The 20,448-nt window shown below is 35.3% G+C and overlaps 1 protein-coding gene across 6 annotated transcripts in view; it reads left to right on the top strand.

Annotated features, from left to right (window-relative positions):
* The window catches only part of DNAH7 (dynein axonemal heavy chain 7), a 234,954-nt gene that overhangs the window by 77,555 nt on the left and 136,951 nt on the right, over positions 1 to 20,448 (top strand). For all 6 annotated transcript variants that reach the window (XM_073218408.1, XM_073218412.1, XM_073218409.1 and 3 more), the window contains 6 exons: positions 2,347 to 2,540; positions 4,073 to 4,271; positions 6,932 to 7,072; positions 11,809 to 12,021; positions 15,073 to 15,182; positions 18,753 to 18,921. In XM_073218408.1, the coding sequence (XP_073074509.1) occupies positions 2,347 to 2,540; positions 4,073 to 4,271; positions 6,932 to 7,072; positions 11,809 to 12,021; positions 15,073 to 15,182; positions 18,753 to 18,921 (1,026 nt within the window). The remainder of the gene's footprint in view (positions 1 to 2,346; positions 2,541 to 4,072; positions 4,272 to 6,931; positions 7,073 to 11,808; positions 12,022 to 15,072; positions 15,183 to 18,752; positions 18,922 to 20,448) is intronic.

Here is a 20,448-nt window from a genome sequence, read left to right as displayed (position 1 = left end):
AAAGTTGTAGGAAAAGGGGGTTACCACGTTTATCCTCACTGTAGTCACAGGCAGCTTAGTACACACCGCTGGCTCGAATGCACCCCCAGGCCAGCTATGGGTTCTGCTCCCCAGCATGAGCTTAACGCTCTAGGCAGTAGGTCTCAGTCTCTCCTCGCTCCCTGCCCTCCAAGCGCCCTGCTCCCAAGCTCGAGCTTAACTGTCCGGGAACAGGGGGTATCTATGACTCGCTCTGTTCTCCTCGTGGCCTAGATCCCTGCTCCCACCAGGAGGAACTCTGTGTGGGGTTCCTGGTGACTGGTGGATGCCTGACCAATTATGTACCAGAAACAGAGAGAGAGGAGAGAACGGGTGTTTCCTCTCTACCCTTCCCCTAGGCAGTTCCTCCCATGACTGACCAGAAGCTCTGTCACTGATAAACATCCTATAAATGTACAAATATACTCTTATTATATACACAGTGGGCACTATTAAGGCCAGGTGGGAATCCAGGTTAGGAAGTTCCATTTCCCCACATCCGTGGAGTAGACACCACTGGATTAAGTTCTTGGTACAAAAAGCCATTTTTTCCATATTAGGGGTTCCTTATGAGGGTTCTTTTAGAACTCTGCTAAGAGAAAAGGCTCAGAGGTTAAACATTGAATGTAAATGATATTGTTACTTAGGTTAATGGAGGGGTCTTGGTTCCTCGAGATATAAACATGAAATAATTTTATTTTGTTATCTGCTTCCAAAGCTCCTTTCTCACTGGGAGAGGCTCCCTTATTGACCTTTCAGTTTAATTCCAGAGTTCTTCAGTCACTTTTGGTTATTAAGGTAGTTTTGCTTCTGAAAACACCTGTTTTTCACATATATTAGCATCCATTCAGCCTAAAAAAACTTTTTTTTCCAACAACAACAAAAGGCATGTCTTTCCAGAAGGTGGCACTCTAAGAACACTATTTTGTTTTTTAGATTTAGGCGTACAAGAGTACTGCTCTATCCTTTACTAGACGAATTACGCATTAAATTATGACCTGAGTCTCAGTCCTGCTTTTCATTTGTTTGTTTGTTTGTTTTAAAATGGTTACTTGAAACATGAAACTGCCAGGGCATATTATAAAATGCCTTTTTAAAATTGTGTCTCTTTAAAGATGAGTTAGTTTAGTCGTTACATATTTCATATGGATCTGTTTTATTGAGAAAACAATATTAATAATAATTTTCCCCTTGATTAAATTGAGATCTTTCCTAGTTACACTGGAAAACTGTAATTCAAAAAAGTCAAAAATTATATTTTGAAATATTCTTGAGATTTCATATTTAATTTTAACAGTATTTTTGTTTTAATTTAATAAAGTTTCTAAAATGCCCTATTAATAAACATACTGGCGTGTTCTCATGAGGTTTATTATTTGGTATGGTGATTAAAATCTCTAGTGTGTTTAGCATCTCTTTCTAACACCTTTAAGCATATTCAAGCTTATTCAACTTTTTCATTGGTTCAATGCTAACAATGAGTTTGAAATTATAAGGCCAAGACTAACTAGATCCAAATGATATTAATTACGTGTTAAAGAAAAAAGAAAACTAAAATGATTTTATCTCAACTATATCTAGATTGTATTTTAATATGTATTTCTAAAGATTTTCATAAACCCAGTGGTGACATGTATGGATATTTTGAGAAATCAATAAACTGCTTACTCTTTAAAAATATTAGATCTTAAGATCAGTTTTTGGTGATATTTTGAATCCCACAGCATAAAAGAAAACTTTTTAAAAATACTTCATTGTATTTGAATCACTTTAAAGCAAAGAGTTCACAGTGGCACTTTCATGTGATGGAATGTTCAGAAATCCATGCCTTAAAGTAGAACAGTCTTAGTCTAGAGAATTCAGGAGGAACACGCTCTGAACTTAAGTCCTTCAACAAGCAGAGTATTACAGTGTAGTTCCAAATGTAGTTCTTTGCAACGTAAGATTTTTATCAAAACTCCTTCCTCCCCAATCCGAAAACCTTACTCTTTTACCTACAGTTATAAAACAGGGCTTGTGTCATTATATCATCATCGATAACAATATTCAAAATAATAATTATAATGATGACTTTTATCTTTTTAGAGTACTTTTCCTCAAAGAATAAAAAACAAACACATCTCATACTATTTTGTTTTCCCCATCCTTCTTCTGAATTCAGTGTTTTCTCTCTTTTATTTCATGTTCATTTTCCAAGTCAAAAAGAGGCTAGTTATAAGGCCTAGAATATATATGCAAGACTACTTTTTAAAATATTTTAAAAATCTGAATATAAATAAAGTTATTATCTAATATTTTTTAGTTGAATGCTTTCTCTTTTATTTTTAGGATAAACATGTTCTGGCAGTTGTAACTATTGAGAGAATGCTAGAAAGGCTGAAAAAATCTAATGAACTTTTGGAACTCATTCTTAAAGGACTTAATGAATATTTAGAAAAGAAACGTCTCTTTTTCCCCAGATTCTTTTTCCTGTCTAATGATGAACTTCTTGAAATACTGTCTGAGACTAAAGATCCCAGTAGGTAAATGACTTATATATGTAACACATGGCTAAATTTATCTGCTTAAATTCAATTTTTAGAAAAAGGCAGAGCATAAATATTTACATAGTTATGTTTATATAACATTTTTCAAGATATCCTAAATATTATCAATCATCAAGTTAAAATAATTATTAAAAACATGAGTAGTATCATTGAATGATATTTTTCAAATGCAATGACTCTTGGAGTGAATTTCTTATTTTATCACATGTTCTCTTACAGATTTTCTAGAGCACATCACTCCTCACATCCATGCACATCACAGTAGCTTGTGATGACCCACACGGGTGGTCCCCTGATATCCTTCCCATTCATCTCCCACTTTTTTCTTCCTGCTCACTCTGCTACAGAGGATTCATTGTAGTATGGTAATGGTATCACATTGTAATATATCCTCGAACTGCTTCCAAAAAGGGGGCATCCTCCCTCTGCAGCGTACTATTCTCTTTGCCTAGGATGCTTCTTAGCCAAATATCCATAGGACCTCTTTTTCCTCTAGGTCTTTGTGGAAACCTGCTCAAACACCTGTCACTCAGCAAGCCTCCACTCTCCACTGTATTTAAAGTGACATGCCCCTGCAGCACTCCCTAGCCACCTTTCCTGGATTATCTTTTCTGCCTAATTTTCTTTTGGCATGCTTTTTATCATCTGGCATATGCCAAAATGTACTTATTGTTTATTGTTTGATTTCGTCAAGCTCCATGGTGGCAGAGATTTTTTACTGTTTTTTTTCCCCTAATGCTGATTCCTTTTAATAGTATATAGTATATAGCAGAGAGTGAATAGATATTTGTTGAATGAACTTGTTGTTTTTGTATCTTGTGCCTTCAAAGTAGGAGACAAGTAATCTAGACAAGAAGACAAATTTAGGTTCAGATTACCGTCTTAGTTTTTATACTCTACTTTTTTGCCTATTTGAGAGGAATTCAATCAGTTATTAATAATATGCCAAAAACAAGAGGTTTGTCTAGTCCATTCTATCTGTATTACAATGAATACACTAAAGCTAGGTATCTTCAAAGAAGCTGATGTAGTAAACTGTTAAGTACTTAAAGCACTAAAGCACCTTCATAATCTGCAAGCAGTTTCTGAAGATTCCAGTTTAAACGACTACTTACATGCATTCGAGGATGCTTCAAATTAGTGTATTATCTATTAATTAAGATTGGTTTGCTCCTTATGTTACTTTTAACATCTTTCAATTCATTTTGTTTGAAACAAAGCTTCACGGATGTTTCCTTTGTAGCTCTTACAATTGTAATTTTACAGATTTTTTTGTAATCATTCAATCAATGATGACCTCCCACTGGATGGTGTAGTCCCTGTAGGCAGGATTTTGTCTTTTTGTTGTTGTTTTTCAACACTTCATCTCCAGCAACATCTAGTTAGGGGCCTAACACAGAATGCATTTTTATGACTTTTGAATGAAGATTGGTGCAAAACACAACACTGAAATTTAAGGACTTGCTTAAATTTGATTAATGCTCTTAAACTTTTTTTTTCCCTGTTAGGGTGCAACCTCACCTGAAGAAATGTTTTGAAGGAATTGCAAAGGTAGAATTTACAGAAATCTTAGACATTACTCACATGAAGAGTAGTGAAGGAGAGGTTGTGGAACTCACGGAGACTATTTCAACAGCCAAAGCCAGAGGTCAAGTAGAAAAGTGGTTGGCTGAGTTAGAGAAAGTTATGATAAAATCCATCCACAAGGTAACTGGCTATATTTATTATTTCTAGTAAAGATGATAGATTATTAATGAATCATTGATAAATGCACTCTTAGGCAGAAACTGAGTCATGAATTACCAGTTCAATTATAATAAATAGCTTAAAGGCAAAGATACATGATGCATGATATTATTTTTGCAGTCTCTCAAAAAGTTGGACAAAATACCAGCTATGCCACAGAAACTTGGATTTTAGTCACAAGTATATCTCCTTTCTTGTAGCCACATGCTAGTTCTTTCATCATTAGATACATGTTGGTCTACAGGGTATATCTAGTCTTGGAAGCACGTCTCTACAGTTTGACATCAATCTCCTTGATATGGTTGTTTCTGTGGTGAATTCTTTTGTTTTGTATATATATAAAATATGTACCAAAATGTTAGGAAATCACAACTACTTCCTACAATTAATGGTAACTTCATATTTTCCACATCTCATAAAACATATTATCAACTCAGTCACTTGTAACCATTCTTGTTAGTAGATATTTTCGAGTCAAGTCAACAAAAATAATTAAGTACTTAAATTCACTTTCTACTATAATGTGGATTTAGCTTTCAAGTTCCTCATCAGGAATAAATATCGCAGTTGAGCAGTGAGTTATGAGGGCAAGAATGAAAAGGAAATATGGCACCAGATTTCAACAGTTTTCATTAAAATTTTCATATTCTCTCACACATTATTAAAAAATTCATTGGAATCTGGTGTTTAATGCATATCATGTATCTTGATGCTTCTTTCTCTTCCTAAATATACATTTAACATCAGATCTGCATAATATTTTTCCAAAAGGTGTAAACTCTTTTGGACAGTTTCCCATTTCTCCTTTTTATGGACTAAATTATAATGATATATTTATGGATATAGCTGGTTTCTTTGATTGAATTATTTTCTTATAACATCTCATGTATAGGACTATGGTCAAAAAAGATGAGCTTTCAAAGGCCTTGATAAGTATTGACAAATAGCATTCCCATTTATGTAGCTGTTAATATAAATGAAACCCATTTTGACCACTACTTAGCAGTATTGAATTGGATATAATGGTTTGTTAATTGATGTATACAGTGATAACTCATTATTTTAGACATAACTCATGCTATTTCAACTATTCTTTTAATTTTGTTAAAGTGCTTAGAGAAAATACTTTGGCTGCCATTTCAGGTCATTAAGATAGGGTAGCAAGGAATTGTGGAGGAAATATCTTCCCCAAATGTTCATGAGTTTGTGTTGTTGAAATATGCAAGGAAATGTAATTTGAAATACTACAAAATAGGAGATTATGTTGTGCTATACATATGTGCATGCTTAAAAAGGTACTGCATGCCTAAATTAAGTGAATTTTGTGTCATTTGTAAATAATTTAAAAAATCATGTTCTTGACACCTTTGCTTTATCTTTATCTTACTAGATTATCATGGGCTTAATGTAGCTTGCTACCCCCAAAATATATGTAGCTACATATTTGTATATATATGGCATACATAGATACATTCTATATATAATATTATAGAACTTCACATAATCATATTTCTTCACCCAACTATATAGAAATTGTGATTTAGATTTTAATATCTTCCTTTTGTTCGACCCCAGCATCCTTCTAGAACACATCTTTACTCCATCCTTGGCATTTCTCTACTGTGCTTTCTACTCTTCTCTGTGTTCCTTCAATCCCTCAGTTATTCGTTTTCAAATGCCTTTTCTGTGTCTTCCTCTACCTTAAAATTTTCTTTATTATCAATAGCTGACAGTGCTCTTTTTCTCTATTAAGCTCCATAAATAGCCTGGCTAGACTAGAAATCCAGAAGTGTTCACCCATTTTTATATATTTTTCAGAAAAATCTAATTTTGATGGTCTTTCCTGAAATTCAAACATTGAAGTAGGTATCACCTCACAAATCATGAGATTGCTGTTTTGGGCTGATAGAATAGATTAGAAGGTTTCCCAGTGATGGCTAGTAGAAAAAGGAGACATGTCAATCAACTGAAAATATATGTACCAAAGTACATAACCTAGACCTAAAACATATGTAGCAAAGTACATAAATGAGACTTCCTAACTCTATAGTTTTTAACTATGTGTAAATTATACACCCATCCCTTTCATCATTGCCTTAGGCATCAAACTTCAGGATTGAAAGCAAATGAGGTCTAGAAACAAAGAGGTACTTTAGAGAAATTGTGTGGTTTGCCTGAGTGTGCATGTACACATATGCGCATGGCTGAGTGGGATCTAATAAAGCTCAACAAAAACTGTGAGTTTGATGTAACTCATTGGATTTATTTGAATTTATGTTTTGTGGTAAAATTGCCTGTTTCATCAATTCAAATGTATCTAGAGTATCTTTGGATACATCTGGTCAAATGAATATTTGCTATATATGATTCATACAAATTGATGACAAATCAGCAAAATAAAGTGCTATGTATTATATTTGTTTTTTTGCTCACAGGGATATGAATAAACGTGAGTTTAAATAGTCTAATCGTATGCTTTGAGTCTTCATAATTGGCTAAGATAATATAAAGAGTTGAGCAGTATGAGTTAATCTATTTAGGAATTTTGCTTTTTGTTGTACATAGTTTTTTTCAAGTTTAGTGTGTAATTGCTCAGCTTTAACATTTTATTTTCCATTTAGGTGATTAAAAATGCAATTGTTGCCTACACACAACATGAACGAATTAACTGGGTGAGGGATTGGCCTGGACAGACAGTTCTTTGTGTATCCCAGACCTTCTGGACAATAGAAGTACAAGCATCTATTTCAAGGGGGCAAGAGGTAAGCTTTTAGTACCTTCAGGCTTTTCAGCATTTTTTCAATTTATTGCCAGAATATACTTACTTTAAAAAGAAATTAGGACAATCCACTCAAAAAGTCAAGGGTACTTGAATTTCAATCTAGTTGTTATATATAATTTTGTGCCTTTAAAAACAGTGTTAACAGGACTAAGAAAAATCCTGGACTTAAAGAGATTAGAAGGAAATAATGTAATATAATTCTTTTTTATGCCTTGAGTAAAACTACCTCATAAAGACAAGGTATTGACTGATTTTTGATTATTTTTACTGTTAATGTATTGATTTTGAATAAGTAATTATTTTTTGGATAATGTTTATTTTAAATATACTAATGTATTGGCTATACAAATTTCATAATATTATTCATTGGATTGCTGCTATTAAATAAAAAGCAAACACTGCATTCAAAGCAATATTCTTATCCTTCAAAAAAAGATTCCAGGCAGGTCAACTTTGCCAAACAATTAGAATCTAGTTATTGTAGACGTTTTGTTTAAAACTATGAGTTTTTCAAATACTTTGCATGGAGTTCAATATTAATATCTAAGTCTAAGGTAACACTGGTGAGTGTTGGAATTTGAGAGAGACTCATGTTCTCTATGAGCAGGCAGATCCCAAAGAGGAAGTAGCTGAGTAACATATGCTTAGTTCATGCCAACATACCAGCAGGTACCTTATTTCTCCTCTGCGGTAACGGATAAGAGTGTATGGCAGAAAGTCAGGGATTTTCAGGAAAAAGTCTTTCTTCATGGAAACCAGGGCACTGGGAATGAGCATTTCCCTAGCTGCAGTAAGCCATTGGGGTTATTTCTGGGCTCTTGGTTGTCTCACCTCAGGTGTGTTTTTCTTTTTTCCTGAGTGGGTCAGATAATTCTTTTTGTCTCTCACTTTTAAGCAACCACTCCCCAGCATCCCCACAAAAAGAGATTCCTCTCTTGCCAATGTGGGCTGTTGGGGGGACACATAGCTTCCTGGATATCTTTCCTTGCTTGCTGGCCCCCCAAACCACATACCAACTTTGTAACTCAGCACTGTGGGGAAATAGTCTGGAGGGAACAAAGAAGCAAATGGGAGCAAATTAGGCAAATTTGTAGGCATCTTCCAAATTTCTTCACCTTAAATGTGGTGTTTATCAAGCTTCTACCCCTTTGTCAAAACTGTATTTTTCTCTGGTCTTAATCCAAGAAAGCAGGAACAGGTGTTGAGGTAGAGCTTTAACGCATCAACTATAGCCCTTTTATGCTTCCATTTAACTCTCAAGCAAAATTTGAACCTCAAGGGACACGCAGTTTAAGTACTGTCATTTCAATGTGTCCTCTGCTCAAAACTGTCTGCCTATAATTCTTATATCACCTACAGATACAAATAGTTTTTCAGTTTACAGCAGTATCCAGTGATAGTGAGAGAGTTGTTTATTTACTCCTTTATTAGTCTATTCAATTTTTTTTCCACTCATGTAACATGGTGCAGGTATGAAGTCATTTACAGAGAAAGCCAGAATGAGAACCCGACCCCTGAGCAACTGCTCCTCAAGGGTGACTCAGCTTCAGAGACTTCAAGTCCTCTGACGCTTTAGCTTTGCAGGTTACGCCTTTGTCACTGTTGCTTGCCAGCTTTCACTCCTCCATTGTATTTTATGGTGCTTTCATAGCTAAGTTTCCTGGTATGAAATTAAGCTTTATATGTGTCCTTAAAGTTTTTGTCCTTTTCATCTGCTTGTGATTACCCTGCTTCAGTATGCTCTTCATCTGCCGCCTCTGCACCCTCTTCCCCACCCGCATTTCATCCACGTTCAGGCTGCTCAAGTTCTGTAGCAGCAGCATATGGAGCTGGCACATGTTTTGGTATTCTATAGCATTGATCATATAAAAAATAATAACATGGGGGCTAGCTATGTTTTAGTGTTCTGTGTGTTGACAATTTTTCTGCTAATTAATGTGTGACTCAAACTGATGACTTTGCTCGAGCCTTTGGAGACTCTCGGCAGCCTTATAGAAGACTGGATGCTTCCATTCTCTGCTAACATCCCAGGCTGACTGGAGCTTGATGCTGTAATAGTACCATGTTACACTGTCATACTTGCAGAGGATCTGTTGCATTTGTTTATTCAGTGAATGTTGATTGTGCAACTAGACCACATGAGGCATTACAGGGGCTATAAAGTGAATGAAAAACAACACTGTCGCAGAGCACAGGATATTGCAAATATTGATGTGATTTTGAGTTATCGTATCATTATGTATGTAGAAGGATCTAGGTATGAGAAAAATATTTGATTCTAGAGAGGGTTTATTTTGGCTGAATATTATAGCAGTTACCTTCAGATTCATTAGCTCACTACAGAATGGTTACAAGGAATAATATGTAACAAAAGTGCTAGCAATATCATATTTTTCAATCTAATCTGAATTCTCATTGATTCAGATAATTCAGTTCCTAAAGAACTCAGTTTATCACAGCTTGAAGCTAAATTTTAATTCTAAATCTGTTTTTCTGGTATAGAAAAATACATTCTGCTAGTGTACATAGTAATAAATTCTTATGGACATATAATTTGTACTGTTAGGTCCAAACATTAGATTTTATGTCTTATGTTGAACTACAGAATGTGAGAACTACTAAGGCTGTCAGAGATCCCAGCTTCCAATGAGAAAACTAAGAGATACACCAACTGGCATAGCTTGTGTTCCTAAGACCAAAACTGTTCTTACTATTTTTTATACTCAAAATACCATAATTCACTAATTGGATCCAAAGACTTAAGCACTTATGGATATTTAAACATGGGTAGGACAGAGTTTATTTTTTACTACTTATGAAGCAAATTAACAACAATTTATCATGTTAATAATATAAACATAAGTCCTTTGCAAAAAGTGACTTCCTTAAAAATAAAAAATAAGAAAAATATTTCAAGGAATAAGAGAAGGGAGAGAAGGGCCCCTTACAGAAGCAACCTGAATTCCCAAACTCTATGCTTCAAACTTTTTCTCCTTGGAAATTCTTACTTTTGATTCATTGCTATCATTTACCTAGCCCTAAAGGAGAGAAATACACTCATTGGTGTACAGTGCTTATCAAATATTATTAGAGTGGAGGAAGCAACCAGTTTAGCTTGCTGGAGCATATTGACATTTCCCTTAAGCACAGTGGTTTTCATTGATTCTAATTTGATTTTCATCATAAACCTTCTTCTCCTTTTTAACTTACTAATTAGATTTACCACTGGCAGGGAGACTCCAGAGCAAGCCTGGTCTTTAGAAATAGCATTAACTCACCATAAACTAAAGCATTAGATGTTTTGTTTATTAGGATCTTTACATTTAATGTAACACAAATCCTACTCAGCTTACACAGAGTACTAGAAGGACTCTTGGGAACCAAGGAACAAGGAAGAGCAATTGGAATCCGGACTTCAGGGCTTCATTGCTATTGCAGTTTCTCTTTTGTTGTCTTCCATCTCTGCTAGTCTCTGGCAGGCTTTATTCTGCATTGGGAATGAAGGCTTGCAGTAACTTCAGATTGGCATATTCAAAGTCTACCAAGGCTAGTGAAAAGCACTTTGTTCCTCTATCTGTATAGCAGTCCCTGGGAAGAATTATGATTGGTTCTGACTGAGTCATACATCCCCTTCATGTTGCCATGGAGATGAGGCAATATGACTGACAGCTCATCAGAACCATAGAGCACACAGGAGTGAAAATACGGAAGGGAAGTATGTTGGGGATACACAAGCCACATATGTCCACTATACCTTGCCATACTGGGTTTGTTTACATGATACCATTGTAGTGAGAAAAGTTGAGTATTTTAAAGTTATATCTTATAGAAATTATGATAAAAATGTATAAAATACTCTGCATGAAGATGTAAAAAGCTAACCTTTTCAAACAATATGGCTTCTCTCTCACTTACCAACTTTACATCTCCCTGTATAGCCCCTGAAGATGAATGGTTAGCCAGAGATGGGTAAGATTCCTCAAGGGAGGAACAACCTAAGACAGGCACAGTCGCAGGGGGGCCATCAGGTGAGAAATTGGGGATCAACAGAGGTGAGGCTCAGAACCTCATCCCCCCTGCTTTGAGAGAAATCTTCTGCATCCATGGATGTTTTGCTGCCCTTGTCTAGCTTGGATTAATACTTAGTCCATAGGCACACACCTGATCATCTACATTTGCCCTCTTACAGCACTAAACTATGTTTTCTACCTTTATCTTGCATCTACCTACCACTTCAGCATTTTATTAAAAATAAAAATAATAATACGAATAAAGGGAGAAATGTGGGATCAACATATACATCAAGTATAAAAATCAAATGAATATTCATATTTGACCTGATTGTTTATAGTTCATAATGCGTGATCAAAACCGAAAGTTTCTGTGATGACTGCCCTTATACTGTTCACCATGTAAGAATTTATTCACTATGTAAGAATTCGTTCACCATGTAAGAACTTGTTCGTTATGCTTCAGAAGATTGGAGACTGACGAGAATTAGGCTTGAGATGGATTAATGATTGTACATTGAGCATTGACCCCCCTATACTGAATTTTATTGTTGTTAACAACCATTTGATCAATAAATATGAGAGATGCCCTCTCAAAAAAAAAAAGAAAGAAAAAAGAAAATACTCTGCATGCCTGCTAATTCAAAATGTTTCTGTTCAAAAGGACTCTGAGTACATTGAGTAATCACGCCTTATATTATTTCAGGCTCTTGAACAATACTTGGAAAAATGTAACAAACAAATTGATGATATTGTCACCTTGGTCCGTGGCAAATTGTCCAAGCAGAATCGTGTCACTCTGGGAGCCCTCGTGGTGCTGGATGTCCATGCTAGAGATGTTCTCACATCACTTGTTAATAAAAAAGTTAGTGATGAATCTGACTTCGAATGGTTAAGTCAGCTTAGATACTACTGGCAAGTAAGTGATATCACTGAATGTTATTACACAGCAATTTCAGTTCACAGCTTTTTAATTTGTGCTTGCTTTCTCACATGGGAAATAGTACCAATAATATAGAATTTTTTGCTGATGGCTGATTCTACCCAAACAAGCTTTCTCCAGATTGAAGATGAAGGCAGCCAAAAACTATATCTATATCATCCATCCTAAAACTGTATCTATAGCCAAGTCCACATCCAAATGTATAATTACATAGAAATACATATACATATATAGACACATATAAATTATGAGTAATTATAAAAAATTACTCATTTTAAATGAGTCATTATGCTTGATGAATCTGAAAAATGTTGGAACTAGTCAGTTTAAAATTACATTCTTAGATTCCTGATACATCTGAAGAATGTGCAAATCAGACTGTTTAGGTCTGATTTAGTCATTGAAGTTTCCTCTTGTTGATTAATTGAAGGAACCAGGAATGTGGTCTGGAAGCAAGGTTTTTGTCAGGGCATCCTGGTGGATGATATGGCAGTCACTATCAGGAAGGCAGGAGAAGCGGAAATAGTACAGTGGACAAGTCTGGGCCTATTGAGAGTGGGAAGAGAGAACTGATGACTAGAGATAAGGACTTGAAAATTTTCATCATCCTTGCTTTCATGAAAGGCTTGAGAAGTATGGATGGGAAGAAAGAAGATAAAAGAACCAGTGTCTTGGAAAACCATATCAGAGACCATGTATAGAGTGATTAGGAGCTCAGACTATGAAATTATCATATTAAATGTCAGATACATATCTTGGGAAACTTACTTATTCTTTTAAAGCATCAGTTTCCTTATCTGTAAAATGGTGATGATAATATTCACTCTATAGTGAAAACAAATTGAACAAATGACTGAAAATATAGGAGAATCATGCACTATCAGAAGAAGGGTTTAAGAAAATGATTCCATTTACAGTTGCATCAAGAAGAATAAGATACCTAGGAATAAAGTTAACCAAGGAGGTGAAAGACCTCTACAGTGAAAACTGTAAGAGATTGATGAAAGAAATTGAAGACACAATCCATACTAATGGATTGGCAGAATTAATGTTGTTTAAATGGCCATCCTATCCAAATAAATCTACAGATTCAATTCAATCTCTATCAAAAGAGTGATGGCATTTTTCACCCCAATAGAATAACAGTCCTAAAATTTGTATGAAACCACAAAAGACCCCAAACAGCCAAAGTAATCTTGAGAAAGAAGAACAAAGCTCAAGGCATCATGCTCTCTGATTTCAAATGATATTACAAAGCTAGAGTAATCAAAACAGAATGGCATTAGTATAAAAACAGACACATAGATCATGGAGCAGAGTAAAGAGTCCAGAAATAAACCCATGCATACATGGCCAATTAATTTAAAACAAAGGAGGCCAAAACTATACAATGGAGAAAAGACAGTCTATCTTTTAAATAAATCATGTTGGGAAAACTGGACCACTGTCTTACACCATACACAAAAATTAACTCAAATTGGATTAAAGATTTGAATGTAAGACCTGAAACCATAAAACTAGAAGAAAACAGAAGAAACATAAACAGAAGAAAACATTACTTCTTGACATTGGTCTTGGTAATGATTTTTTTGGATTTGTCACCAAAAGCAAAGGCAATAAAGACAAAAACAAGTGGGACTACAAACTAAAACACCTCTGAACAGCAAGGGAAACCATCAAAAAAAATGAAAAGGCAACCTAATGAATGGGAGAAAACATTTGCAAATCACATAACTGATAAGGATTAATATCCAAAATATATAAAGAACTTACATAGCTCAATAGCAAAAAAAAGTCTGATTTAAAGAATAGAAGATCTGAAAAGACATTTTTCCAAAGAAAACATGTAGGTGGTCAACATCACCAGTCAAAGGAAATACAAATAGAAGTCAAAACCAAAATGAGATCACATCACATGTATTAGAATGACTATTATAAAAAAGATACAAGGTTACAAATGTTAGTAAGGATATGGAGAAAAGGGTGTGAACCCTTGTGCACTGTTGGTAGGATTGTAAATTGGTGTAGTCACTATGGAAAGCACTATGAAAGTGCCTCAAAACAATAAAAAAAAATATTGTGACATGGCAATTCCACTTCTGGCTATTTATCCAAAGAAAACAAAACACTAACTCTAAAAGATATATGCACCTCCCATGTTCATTTCAGCATTATTTACAATAGCCAAGATATTGAAACAACCTAAATATCCAACAACAAATAAATGCATAAAGAATACGTGGTGCATATGTACCACAGAATATTATTCATCCATAAAAAGAATGAAATCTTGCCATTTGTGACATGATGAATGGAACTTGAGGGCATGTCTTAAGTGAAATGAGTCAGAGAGAGAAAGACAAATACTGTATGATTTCATTTTTATGTGGAATCTAAAAACAAAGCAAAACAAAACAAGAACTGCACAAGATTGGTAGTTGCTAGAGGCTGGTGATGGGGGATGGGAGAAATGGGTGAAGGGAGTCAAAGTTAGAACTTCCAGTCATAAAATAAATCATGGGGATGTAATATACAGTATGGCAACTATAGTTAATGCTGCATTGCATATTTGAAAGTTACTAAGATAATCTTAAAATTTCTCACAAGAAAAAAATCTGTGACTATATGGTGACAGATATTAACCACAATAAGATGGCTTATTGTGATTATTTTGCAATACATACAAATAATGAATCATTATGTTGTATACCTGAAACTTGTATAATGTATGTCAATTATACATTGATAAATAAATGTTAGCAAGTTAAAAAAAGAAAGTAAATATAGGAGAGATAAGGAGGAAATACATTTTCTGAAGATATTCTATGGGAAAAATTGAAGCCAGTGGCTTTAATTACTTATCCAAAGAAACCAACTATTTAATTCTTCTTCAGAATTAAATGATGTCATAAAAGTTAATTTTAGAGATGTTATTTGCAACATGACCATTATTTACTAAATAGCTTGAGATTTCATATTTAAAATTTTGTTATTTAAGCTACCTTAATTTTATCTGATTTATCCTAGGAAAATCATTTAGAAACAAAGATGATCAATGCAGGTTTACGATATGGATATGAATATCTGGGCAATTCCCCAAGACTGGTTATTACTCCACTTACTGACAGATGTTACAGGTAAACTCATTAACTTAAGGAAGTAACTTTTACCCCTAGACCACTAATCCCTTTAAAAGTACAAAATTATTTTCCACCTGGTTAATGTATCTTGTGTTCCCTTTCTAGAACCTAATTCTCTCTCAATTTGATCTTCAGTTTCTCTTTCTTTGCTGACTTCTTTGCCTCAGCTCTGGAGCTCTAAGCACTCTCAGGGATTGCAGTTGCTTTTTGCATTGTTAATTCCTCCTTCTGGAAACTTTCAGCCTCTTCCTTTTGGATCATTTGAGTCATCCTGTGAAACAGGGAGTTTTCTAGGTTTGTTGTCATACAGTGTTTTGTCTCATGCTTCATTGTTTCCTGAGCTTTCTTGTCTGCTCTCGGGCTTTAACAGCCTACATCTTGAAAATCCTCAGATCTGTTCCTCCAGTCAAGGTCTTCCCCAGAATTTTTTACCCACACAGATGCCTGCTAGATACCTCCATTAGCTATCCCAGAGGTATTTATGTTTACATTTTTTTCTTTAATTTTCCTTAATAATAAATGGGTTTTAACTACTCTAACTCCAAGTTCCCATCTCCCATACCCCAAATTATTGTTAAATACCAAGTTAAACTTTTTTTTTCATTTTCTTCCAAAAAATTAGTCATTTTAACTAGTATGTAGACTAAATCAAGTTTTAGGATGCAAACAAAAAGCAATTTGATTCTTTCTTATCACAGTTCTCTTAAATTTTTTATATCAAAAATTTTTCCCCATTCCTGTATGAAATACAGGATTCTCTAGTTTTTCTTGTTGCTGTAAGATATTAATGAATAGTGTTATTTTCTCAGATACTAAAAATTAATATCTTTGATCCAACTTACAACTTCCCTTTTTCCACAGCTTGAGCCCAACTCAAGTTCAGGACCTGAATTTGGGAGGGTAAAGGTGGTCCGTATTTTGTCATTTTTATCCCTGTCTTTTGCATCCACACCTCAACAGCTCTTCTTTCTTCTCCTCCAATGTCAGAGTTTGATGGAGGAGAGTAGAAGAAAAGGGAGGGTAAAGTTAAATATAACAAGTGTCCTGTGCAGCAACTATTTCTTGGCCATTTAGTGCCCTCAGTGATGGCACAAGCCAAGATTTCCCAGATCTCTCAGAGGATGTTTATGTGGGTTCTTTGGAGGTCTCCCCTATACACACACAGTCACTGGATCCTTCCACCTGTGGAAAATGCCGTTGTTGGCTGGCTGCTGGTGACTTTTGCTTCAGCCTCTGTCTGAAGTTCACCACGTACAGACCCTTCCCTTGGGGACTTCTCTGATCCTAGGTGGGCCTCTTGTACAGGGTCTCATTCATCATGACTCAAATCTGGCTCCCTTCCAATGAGATGGGGATTCTGGTCAGATGATATAACATGAATTTGTTTTGCCAGCAGTGAGTATATCTCTCTTACTGTCCCTGTTTTCTCCTACCCTGCCATCAGGAGAAGCTGCAGGCATTCTCTTGACTTGAAATATTTTAAGTTGTGAGTCAGCTCCAACTTCCTGTGTTCCACAAACCCAAGGGGCCAGTGTACCAAGATTTCTGAGTAGTTCTCTAAAGCCCCTCAGTTAGCTTGGGAGGAGGGACAAGTACTCTCTCCCTCCATAGACGGGGAGGGGAAATACACAACACACCAACTCTTTCCAAAGAAATCCTCATTCCTGGGTTCTCACTTCTTTCCAGTTTCTATGTGCACTGATGTAGGCAACCAATTTCACTCTCTGTAAAATCAGATGGTCTAGCATATGTTGTTCTCAGCTGAGGGATTTAGTCACAAGTCTTAGACAGAATAAGGTTATTTATATACAGTTACATATTTTTTACAGCTAATATTTATATATGATTACCAAAAATATTATCATTGTCTTTACTCACCATTGCTTCCTCCTTTGCCTTATTCGTGGTCTATTCTTTTCTCCTTACTAGGCAACATCTTTAGTAATTGTTTCTGTGAGACTTTGCACGTACTGCACTGTATTTGTCTTTGTCTAAAAATACCTCTTTATTTTGGCCTTCATTCAATTATGAGATGATAGATTAGCTAGGTATACCACTGTGGGTGTGCATCAATTTTCCATTAATGCTCCAGAGATACTGTTCTTCTGGGAATCTTTGCTACCGCTGAGTACTCTGTTATTCTAATCAGTATTCCTTTGTAGGTAATATTCTATGTAAGATTTTCTCATTATTATTGATGTTTACTCTAATAATGTTAGTAGATGTGGATAAGTTGTTATTTATCCCAGTTGAGATAAATTCATGTGCTTCTTTAATTCTGGCAAATTGTCAGCCATTGCCTTTAAAATCCTGCCTTTTCCCCATTCTCTTCCTTCTTCTTGTATGTCTCTTAACTTTTCTTATATTCAATCTCTGTATCTCCCTGGGTGATTTCCTCATATTTATCTTCTAATGCATAATTCTGTTTCTTTATATTCACTCTGGTGTTTAATTTGTTCACTGAGTTTTTAAAAGTTCAGTGATCATATTATTCATTACTGCATTTCAAGCTACCTCTTTTATGAAACTGGCTCCTTTTATTCCTCAAAATTTTCTGACCCCTGTTGCTTTTTATTTAAAACCTTGTTGAACAAATCACCAAAATACCAAAGGAGCCAGGTATTCAGTAACCCTCCCAGAGGTTTGTCCATCTGCCTTTGCCACTACATGTCTGACTCTTTGACCTCTCTCCAGTTTTAACTGTGAGCTCATTTCAGTAGGGGTTGTTTCCCCAGATAGTCTTACATATTCTCAGCTGTGGAGGTGTCCATGTGGAGCAATGTCACATTTATCTGAGGAGAGCTCTAGGGTTTTCTGTGGTCCAGAAGAAAATTTTAATGCTAATTTCTCAGTGTGGGTTCATGTGCCGCTGCATGATATAAATTTGGACCCCACCCCTCATGAATCATATAGACTTCTCATGGGGCCCTGCAGGAAGGCTGAGCTTCCTGTCTCTGCTTCAGTCTCTTCTGACTCTTTGTCTCTCCTGAGTAGATTACTGGAGTAATTTTTAGTTCCCAATTAGAGACAAGCAGCTTTTCAAAGCATCTAGGTTTATACATGTGACTATTCTAGCATCTCACCTTACTCAGTTTTAACAACTTATTTTCTCTTCTGTAGGGACATGAATGCACTTGTGTTTAGATGCAGATCCCCAAACAGTATGTGCCTCTATAACTTTAGCACCTAATGACTTTTCTAGCTTTGCATTCTATTTTCATTGGTGATTACCTTTTCATTCTTTCAAAAATGACTATGTTTTTCAAAAATTATTATTTGTTTTCTTTTATGTAGTATTTCCATATTTGCAGTAGGGGAAGTGGGTTGTTAAGGATCACCTGAATTCTCCATATTGGCCAGGAATCAGTATTGAATTTCAAAAGTGATTTTTTTCCTGATTTTGTCATATTCATAAAAACAAAGTAATGCACAAAGATTTTCAGAGGTTAGTGGGAAGTAAGACATTACTGAAGTGGAAAATTGGTTCTCAGTTTAAACTTTTCCTATTTTCAGAATGTATTTGAAGAAAATCATATTGTTCTCCAAAGCTTTCTTCTTATGTTTCAGAACCTTATTTGGAGCCCTTCACCTGCACCTTGGAGGAGCCCCTGAGGGGCCAGCTGGCACTGGAAAGACTGAAACTACCAAAGATTTAGCAAAAGCTATAGCCAAACAATGTGTTGTTTTCAATTGCTCTGATGGATTGGATTATCTGGCTTTAGGAAAGTTCTTTAAGGTTTGAATTGACTCCTCATATCTTTACAATATAACTGCTGAAAGATGAAGGTTACTTATAATGAAACATAACAATGCAAGTAAAAGAGTTATTGCAGCTTAAGCAAAGTTCAAATGAAAGTACTTTCTCAATAATTCTCAAGAGAAGTAGTGTTGTATCAAAAGCTTATTTGAGAAGTAGCTCCACCTCCTTCTTCAGTCCCTGCTATAATAGTTCAGTGTTACTGACAGGAGTGTGTCGTGTCCCTTGAATACCTTGGGCAACTACAAGTTTGAGAGCTTCTACATTGTATAAAGACTGTGGGAGTCTAAAGAGTTCGTAAATCTGTATCTTGTTATGAACAAATTATGATTCAATAATTTACTTTTATAGATACATTCTAGGTCATCTTTTCTGGTCAACTTGAAATCTTTGTTTTGTTTTTTCCTTATTTTGAGTCAGATTCCCACCCTTACGAGTCTGTAAGATTGCAAAAGGGGAAATTAAAGGTATAAAGTCTTTGTGTTTAAATCTATTGTTAGGAAGAAGGAACTTGGGTTGGTGTCACAGGGAAATCAGGTATAGTGAGAGGAGAGACCAAGTAAATAAAGCAAAGTAAGTTTTAATACACTGCACAGAGTAACAGAGCGGGCCTGCCTAAGGTGAGACAGGACCTGGTGCTTATTCTAAAGCTTCTTTTATGTGGTTTTGGCAGGGCAGAGAGGTCCTTGATTGACAGCTGACAGGTTTCTGGGCTTCTGATTGGTGAGACGGGGACAGGGGCTCCTGTGCCTGTGCCTGTGCTTCTGATGTTTCTTATCTGGGGAGATGCTGGGCATTTCCTGAGTCACTCTTGGACCCTGTGGCTTCATTTGATTAACTCTCTGAGTCATTTCTGGCTTTCTGGCTCTATCTGATCAACTCCTTGAGTCATCTTTGAGGGGCCCTTTCTCCTTTTCATCCCGCTCATTTCTGTCTTTCTGCCTAATACTGTGAACATCTGGCCATTTTAGCACTTTGTTGCTATAGCCTGTTATTCCTTAAAATGTTAGGTGGTACAATTGAACACAAAATTATCCATTTGGGATTATGAATTTTATTTGTTTTCTATAATTTTCAAAGTACTTTTTAAAGATTCTGCAATCCTTGCTTTTCTAAAGTTTCCCCAGAAAAAGTTAACATTTAAAAAAATAACCAAATTAACAAAAAAGAATATACTAATCCTGTCCCAGGCAGTAAACTGTTCCTGGCTGAAATATGGCCTGGTCACTTTATAGCAGATTTGGGATATATAGAAAATCTCTACATTTGTTATGCTGAAACAATAGAAAAGGAGTAAAAAGTCTAATGTATCATAAATAAAACATCAAAAGATTTGAATGACCAGTTAGCATTTTAAACATCTTTTGTAATGATGTACAAACTTGTGATTATTATTTAAGAAAGAAATATTAACTCAAAGATTCTATATGAGGTTTGAATAGCCATTATATTCCTAAATGTCTAAAGAAAAGTCTGGTGTGTTCTACTCAGTTTTGAATCTATATA

The sequence above is a fragment of the Manis javanica genome, chromosome 12, assembly GCF_040802235.1.
Source record: "Manis javanica isolate MJ-LG chromosome 12, MJ_LKY, whole genome shotgun sequence".
Taxonomy (NCBI): Eukaryota; Metazoa; Chordata; class Mammalia; order Pholidota; family Manidae; genus Manis; species Manis javanica.
The sequence above is the reverse complement of the archived record's forward strand: the minus strand, read 5'-3'. Positions and strand labels throughout refer to the sequence as shown.